The 8259-nt window shown below is 36.2% G+C and overlaps 1 protein-coding gene across 1 annotated transcript in view; it reads right to left on the reverse strand.

The window, feature by feature from the left end:
• gbe1b (glucan (1,4-alpha-), branching enzyme 1b) overlaps positions 1-8259 on the reverse strand; it is a 149694-nt gene that overhangs the window by 84357 nt on the left and 57078 nt on the right. The window contains exons 8-10 of the mRNA XM_024277525.2: positions 7158-7273; positions 4392-4519; positions 4085-4183 (exon numbers count right to left, since the gene is read on the reverse strand). Coding sequence (XP_024133293.1) covers positions 4085-4183; positions 4392-4519; positions 7158-7273 — 343 coding nt within the window. The remainder of the gene's footprint in view (positions 1-4084; positions 4184-4391; positions 4520-7157; positions 7274-8259) is intronic.

Genomic DNA, 8259 nt, shown 5'->3' on the forward strand with positions numbered 1-8259 from the left:
TTTAAAGTCCACTGTGGTTTTGTGGGATTAAAAAAAAGGCTCACATGAATGTTACAACAGGCAAACTTTTTAGGAATTCTTCAAACAGCACCATGCTTTAAATGCACAAAAAAAGGCTCCAAACACGCACACAAAACAATCCACATTTCATCCAGCGGACTAACCCAAACAGACTGACACATCCCCGGGGAAAACCTGCAGCCCGTCTGTGTTCCTACAAACGCATTTTCTCAAGTAGTGTTTTGCGATTTCATAAAAGCTCTGTTGTATACTGAAAATAAATAGATGGCATTTTTATCGATACAGGTTTGGAGGAGACGCCAACTTTCTGACAGCATGTCTGCTCATGCAGAGCCGGCAAGGATAAAAAAAAAATAATAATAAAAAAAAAACTTTTAGATAAAACACAATAACACATTTGTGTGTTGGATGGACGGCTGGGCCTGCATGTACTTTTCCTGCGATACTTGGCTTCAGCATTACACCGTTATAGACCTGATGACTGAACAGTTATAGACAATGTTTTCCCATTGCGGGCTATTAAGTACTTTGACAGTGGCAGTTTGAGCTGGAGTGTGGAGCTAAAGGGTGCTCCACAGTTGTGCTAAAAGAGCTGATATTTCTGAATTTCTCATCCAGACTGATGCAGTGTTGAGTGGTAGCACATTACCGGATAATGTTATCACTTTGGCAACAGAAAGTAGCCCATTTCAGTAAAACAGAACAAATTAATTGTACATATCAGACAGTAAAATCTATATTTTTGTGGGAAAAAGAAGAATAATTCTATTTGGGGCTAAAATGGATCTTATACAAATGGATATTTAGATTAAACGTTGGATATGTAATCGTATTATGTATTAACAATCAAATGCTAATTATTTTTCATCAAATCCAATTAAGATTACATGGAACATCAGAGTGGGGTAAAATGCACAGTAGCATTAAAATGCAACCGTTTTGTGATATATTCTCTAATGCAGAGAGGGAGAAATATAGACTTTTTTATTACTGAAACAAAAAAATCCACCAAAGAAATGGAAAATTCTGTCAAAAACTGTAGTTTTTAGAAGCTTAGAACTTTAAACTTTCAACAGATGGTTATAAAACAATGAAATAAACTGACACTTTGTCCAATTTTAGAAATGGAACCAATTCATTAACAATAATGTTGACACAAATGTCACACATAAAGGTTAAAAAGTCCAACCCCTTAAAGCCAAGTGTCAATTAGGGAGGCACTGGGTCCCATTTTTAAGAGTCTTTGGTATTACTCGGCCGGGATTTGAACTCACGACCTTCCAGTCTCGAGGGGGACACTCTACCACAAGGCCACTGAGCTGGTGCTGGACTTCATGATTTTTGCCCTTATAACGAAACATTTGATAAAAGTAGCCGAACATGTCACAAAGATGGCAGGAACAAGTCAACAAAATCAATTCCGTCTATCTGAAGAAAGTAACTGAAGGCAAAATCAACAGAGTTGACGCAGATTCAATACAGATAAACAATAAAAAGTTTGGAAGAAAAAATATTGTCAGCGGCAACGCTAACAAAAAAATAAATCACATTTTTATCAGTCATAAAAATAAATACAACTCAGATATATTGTTAACATTTAAAAAAAGGAGTATTTAAATGCTCTGCACTATGATGCATACTCGAAATATATTTCAACTAGAATTCCACAAAGTTTTTATATTTAAAAAAATATAATACTTTCCTAATTTCTCAACAGAGACATCAACAGATTATAATTATGACACATCATTTTTATTCCTCGATTAATATAAACTGTCTTTAGTGGTGCTTCAAGTCTGTTTCTGCACTATATGATGCAGTTGCACACTATTGATACATATTTTCCTTCTCTTTGCTTCATATCCTAAAATACTATAAATTGGTCCAACTTTGTTTTCGTTTTAGTTTTCTAGTTTTGTTATGTTGCCAATTTCTTCAGCATGGCAGACAAGCTGGAAGTGCTCTATTAGATCTGTTCAAGGTTTAATGTTAAAAAAACTTTACATTTTTTGATTGATTTCAGAAATTAAATATGCTTCATTGTTTGTCATGTGGACAGGGATACCGACTACTGGTTGTTGTTCTGGTCTTAAAAACTCTTAAAAAGCAGTGCTGACACAGCAGTGTTTTTTTCTATACCATGAAAAATCAACTTTTTGAGCTTTTAATTGTATTATAATGTTCATTCCTCACAATAAACAACCCCAAAGCAGCATTTTGATCAATTCATTTGTTTCTGAGATTTCCTCTAAAAATCTTCGCTCTAAGCACCCCCCAAAAAGAGCAGAAGCAAGACACAAGGTACCTGTTCCACTCCATTCTGATGTTGTAAACATAATTAGAATAAACAATTTTTGAAATAGATCAAAAGATAATCAGAGTTGGACTTTATGGCATATATATACACACAGCTCCTCGAGTGGTAAATATAAGACAATGCACTATTTTTACAGTCCAAAAACCTTAGCGAAAACAGTGAAATCCTCCAGATTGAGATTTTTTTGTTTTTGTCTTTAAGGGGAAAAAATAGCAAAGTGAAGGCAAAATCTTACTTTAACTGACGATAATTTTAAAAATAGTGAAGCAAATTAAACTTTATAACAACAATAAATGAAAAATATCAAATTTGTTATTAGTATCAGTACAGTATTACCTAAAACAAATGATCATAGTCTGTATTTCTACAAGACTGTGGCTTTAGAAATAATTATACAACTGTTCATTTTTGACTAAATTCACAGATGGAATAACAAAAAGTCAAAGCAATGTTTTTTTCCCCTTTTGTTTAACTTGCTTGACTTTAGACCTTGATTATAACAGCAATGCAACAATTTTCTGAGCGACTTAAACAGCACTTAGTTATTTCCTTGAAAAGGGTGCAAATTAGCAGAAGTCTAATTTAAGGAGACAAACCTCCACAAATGTTTATATTTATTATAAAGCATCAGTGCTTATTCTAACACATTATGCATCACTGTTAAAGATCATTAAGGGAACATTTGGATTTTAAAGCTAACAAATGACAAAAAAAAGTTTATTTTTTGGATAATTTTGCAAAAACTAAATAAAATGTGATGTGCAAATGCTCGCATTTGCTAAGGGGAAAACAAAATGTCGGTATTTAGAAGTGAAATATATGCTTTAGACCTCTTTAAAATTATTTTTTTTTTCATGTACAGCATGTAAATCTATCTCAAAGAGACATTTTTGCATGAATAATGAATAAAATAAGATGCAATGACATTCAAAGTAACTCTTGAAGAATTTTTAGCTTGGATCAGAAACTAAATGACCTTCATTTCAAGATTAAATCTAATCTTTTTTCCCCCCTATTCATATAATAATATACACCCATTTAAAAAAGAAGAAATTAAGGGTCAAAGAAAAAAAAATGAATGCAATGGTTTAATAAATCAAATGCTTTTACTTTCAATAATCATTACGTTGGTCCGCTCATTTATTCATGGTTCTTTCTCTGCAGGGTAAATAATGGCCCTCCTGAGTGCACCGCAAGAGGAATTAATGAAGAAAAAAAAAGAAAAATAAATCAGACTGGCTTTATATGGAGCAAGGAACTGCTTGATACAAGCTCCTGTTTGCAGGTCCCGCTGATTTCAAGAAAAATACTCAAAGAATGTCTTGACCCGAGCGAAATTTGGAGCATGCTCTCCAGAGCGTCCGCTGAATGCTAATGTCAACCTTTCACAATTATGAAAAGGCAGCTGATGTGAATGTCATCAGGGAGGATCCCTTTCTTTTATATAAAAACAATAAAGATATTAGAGCTAGATTTTATTTTTACTTTATTAAAACCCCACCTCTACCCTGGGACTCAATGTTTATGGGATTTCTAGATGGAATCAATGTAAACTGACCAATGTAAGTCTCATAAAGAAGCGAACTGAAATTGGGGTCATATGTGCAGGCCTTTTTTATAGCATCTGTGGAGCTTATAGTGCACTCCTATGCTTGGAAGAAAAAAAATAAATCTAGTGTTGGGAGAGGAAAAAAAAAAAAAAAAGAGTAAATGAAGAAAAAAATAAAGATGAAGAGGTCACCTTACCTGAATCCACTTGTCAGGAATGGCCATAGCCAGTCGGTAATCAAAGCCCAGTCCTCCCTCCTGCACTTTTCTGCAGAGTGCTGGCATCCCTGAAACATCCTGCAGAGAAGTCGCACCGTGTAATATCACATTTCCTCTTTGTGTGCACAGGGCTCTTTCCTAGCCTCACCGTTCACACATTCAGTGGGGAAATGTGCAAAACACAAGGCAAAAGATCCTTTTTTCCCCTTTTTCATTACAGTTTAATTAGTGATGAAAAAATAAATAAATGCTTTTAATTAATAGAGGCTTAGGGCTTTGTTTTTACCTCTGCGATAGTGATGCAGTCCGGATACAGGGTATGAAGAATGTGATTGGCAAGCATCAGGTAAACCAAAGAGTCTTCATCCACGTGCAGGCCAAAGTATTCATTGTAGTCCCCGGAGAAGCCGGTGCCTGAGGGGTAAACACCCACACAGTCAGCCCTCATCACGTTCTCCTCCCTAACTTTCAGATTCCTCTGATTTTTTTCTCCAAGAGATGCTGTTTCACCTCAAGCTCTGTTCATATTTAACCGTAGCTCTTAAACAGAGAGCATACGTGCGTGCTGTTATTCAGGGGTCTATAAAAAAATAAGTCACATGGTTTATTATTAAACGACTTCATCGTGTTTGTTCAACTTCTCTTTCATGAAATTTACAGCGGGCTTTAACCTGTTCCTGATTATTGATGTCGTGTCCAGGTTGTTCAGAAATGTGTTTTCGAAAGAAAGTTTGAAAACTAGAGATATTTTTTATTATATTAACCCCCCAAGAAAATCACAGATAAATAAGCAAATACTACAAGTATCCTAATATTGGGAACACTGACAAAAGAAAAAAACAGAAATACTGCCACATCATTCCCATTTGAGTTTCTTTACGCTGGCTCCCAGTCAGTTACAGAATCCATTTCAAGCTTTTTGTCCGTACATACAGAGCTCTTCACGGTCTGGGACTTCCCTCATTCTGCTGTTTGCAGAGCACTCACTCAGTTAGGAGCAAAAGCTGATCAAGATTTAAATAGATCTTTACAAGTTTTAATTTGTGAAAATCTATGAATGGATTATTCTGTTTTGTTTTGTCTGTGAAAAAAAATTAACGAATTTAAGATCAATTTGTATTTAAAGCCCCACTCCAATAAAAATTATGTTTTTAAAATGTTCTTGTAGCATTTTCATGATGATAGAGCACAAACAAGGACACTTTTTTTGCATTTTTGGGGTATCTTTATTCAAATTGTTGTGAATCAGGATCAGAAAAAAAAGTATGAAAAAGATCATATTTATTAAGTGTAAAAGTTGCTGAGGGAGGGGCACAAACACCCAACTCAGCTCCATTGAGATCCATCTACCTGTACATGACTGAATCCATAAATGTCTTTGTTTTCCTCTGGTTGGTATCTAGCTAAAAATTGTTCTCCTGCAATATTAATTGGCGTTTTCTTTTTTTGTGATATTCTAATATGCACTAGCAGGAAATTGTGTAAAGAAAAAAAAGAGGGGATGATGGGAAATGAACGTATGTAGGCTTAGCCTACGGGGAACAATTTTACAACAGATCACGATATAATAGATATAACAGATCTTAAGACTCTAAAACCTTTTTAGATAAAAAACCAAAACAAAAAAACAATGAAAAATTGTTTACTTTTTTACCATTGTTTTGCAATATGTTGTTGAATTTACAGCAAAATTCCCACTTAAATAGAAGTGAAAAAATAATATACATTTGTTTTTGGAGTTTACACATAAAAAATGTAAAATGTGTTTGTATTTGTGTAAACAGGTAAAAGACCCGTACTGATTAAAATAGTGTTTTTAACATGTTATTGTGACATTTTTCTCAAGTTGCAGGACATATATAAAGTAAAAATAAACTGTGTTTGAGTTTTTTTTGAATAAAATCGTAAATCAGGAGTGAACGCAAAAATATGGCTAAAAAAGCTACTGCGGCAAGCCACAAGCTTCTTGCTCCGCTCCATTCTGATGGATCCACTTGAGGACAAATAGATCCATGTACGTCTTTGTTTTCTTTGTCTGAGCTGGAAATTGGCTAAAAACTGTACGTCTGTAAAGTTAGGTTGGGGCTGTGAGGTGCTGTAAGCTAGCAGGAGAACATGTAAAACAGATGGATGATGGGAAGGAGGCAGAGTCCCGGCCACAATTTAGACGCAAATTTCCAACGAACTCCTGCAGAAACTAGCCTGGGGAACTAGATTTTTACAAATACATAGATTTTTGTCTAAAAAAGACAATTATAATTAAAAGACCACTGGGAACACTTTAAAAATATATCAAAAGATTACTGAAGTCTTATCATCGCAAAGCTCCTCCAGTGGTAACATTGAGATGACACACTATGATTACTATTATTATGGTCTGGCATCATTTTAGAACAGTCAGACATTAAGTAAATCTTCTGGACGGGCAACTTATCACAAATCAAAGCTGATTTTGGAATGTAAATCTGATTAATATTCCAATTAAAAATCTAAATATTACCAGTATTACCTCCATTTAAATTCAGTATTTTAGTATCAGTCAGAATGTTAGATTTAATATTACCCACAACCAAAGAGACAAATGCCTTGATTTTGTATTGGTACGATCTCTATTGATATTTATTTATATATTCATCGAGATTTATTAAACAGATTTTCTTATTTTTCTTCTTTTGTTTGATCCCTCCTTTGCCCTGGACCTTTAACACTGGAAATGAGGGAGAAAAAACACTTAAACAACACACACTCTTTGACACACCATCACTCCTCGACTGTTTACGCAATCTATATGAATCAATGGACAAATTGAATTTTCATATCTTTTCTCCGCTTCACAATCCACTGGAATTAAGTTAATTGTGTTAACAATTGAAGAGTTACAGTAACCAAAAGAATGTCAACACTGGAACTAACACTCTGGTGTTAAAGGGTCAATGGTCGGATGGATTGTACCTCCAGTCAAACTCCAGCGTTTCTGTCACCCCCCGTGAGTCTGTGCAGCACACAACTGTCTGCTGGCTATGAAGGAGAACAACTTCAACACAAGTCTTACCGATACCGTGGTGATGGTACAGCATGGAAGTTACACCGTCAAATCGGAAGCCATCAAAGCGGTACTCCTCCATCCACCAACGCAAGTTTGAAAGCAGGAACCGCAGCACTTCCCAGCTAGAAAGTCACACAAACACACACACACGCACAAAAACATTCAAGGTCAGATAAACAAGAAGCTGTGAATTATTAACACATCTCATCATGCACTTTGGGCACCAGAGATTAATTTTCAGCGCTACAGGACATTCACATATTGATAACTGAAGCTCCATTATGTTGGAGATGGAGAGCCGGTGACAGCAGACGGTGTTTTCATTAACTACACTGTGGAGAGGACAGTCTCACATATCAAGTTGTCATGATGAAAAATCAGCGGCTTTACAGTCCACGCTGATTTCTATCACGGGACCAGTGGAGGACTGTTTTGCATGGCCAAGACCATCCCAGGGCATCTGAAGCGATGGGAGGATTTTATGCTCCACTTGGGTAAACAAGCAGAAATCCTCTGGAGGAATCTTTCATTCCTACTCATGCTGGCATCCGTTTGTCAGACATCTTCAGCTCTTCATTCAAAAAACATGAAATAAAACTGGTAATAACAAAACTTTTAGGTTGTCAACAGTTTTGACTGGAGGAGCTGGATGGAGCCGACGCTCACCGTCTGACTCAGAGAGCTGTCTGAGTCTGAGGAAAAGTACACCGCACACCTCAACTCTATCCATTCAACGGCGCGTCTCCATAGAAACGACAGTGAAAACTCAATATTTGGTTGTTTCTATGCAGTGTGCGTAATGAGTAGCAAATGAAACGGCGTACACTCGGATGGCACACCGGAGGGCAGCGGCACAGCACAGAGGATGTGAGACGAGAGACGCGTTCAAGGCGCCGATTTGGTGTGAATTGTAGCCTCTGCTGAGGCTAAAGGTCTCGACTCAGATGTAATCTGCCCTAAGAGCTCCAGTCAGCGTTGCAATTAGGCAGCACACTTACAAGCACAACTTATTTCACAGAATGTTGTTGTGGAGCTCCACAAAGCTTTTGTTCAGACATTAAACAACTTTTGAGAAAACACGTTTCTGTGTCCATCCCACTCTGGTGGC

Source organism: Oryzias melastigma, linkage group LG13 (genome assembly GCF_002922805.2).
Source record: "Oryzias melastigma strain HK-1 linkage group LG13, ASM292280v2, whole genome shotgun sequence".
Taxonomy (NCBI): Eukaryota; Metazoa; Chordata; class Actinopteri; order Beloniformes; family Adrianichthyidae; genus Oryzias; species Oryzias melastigma.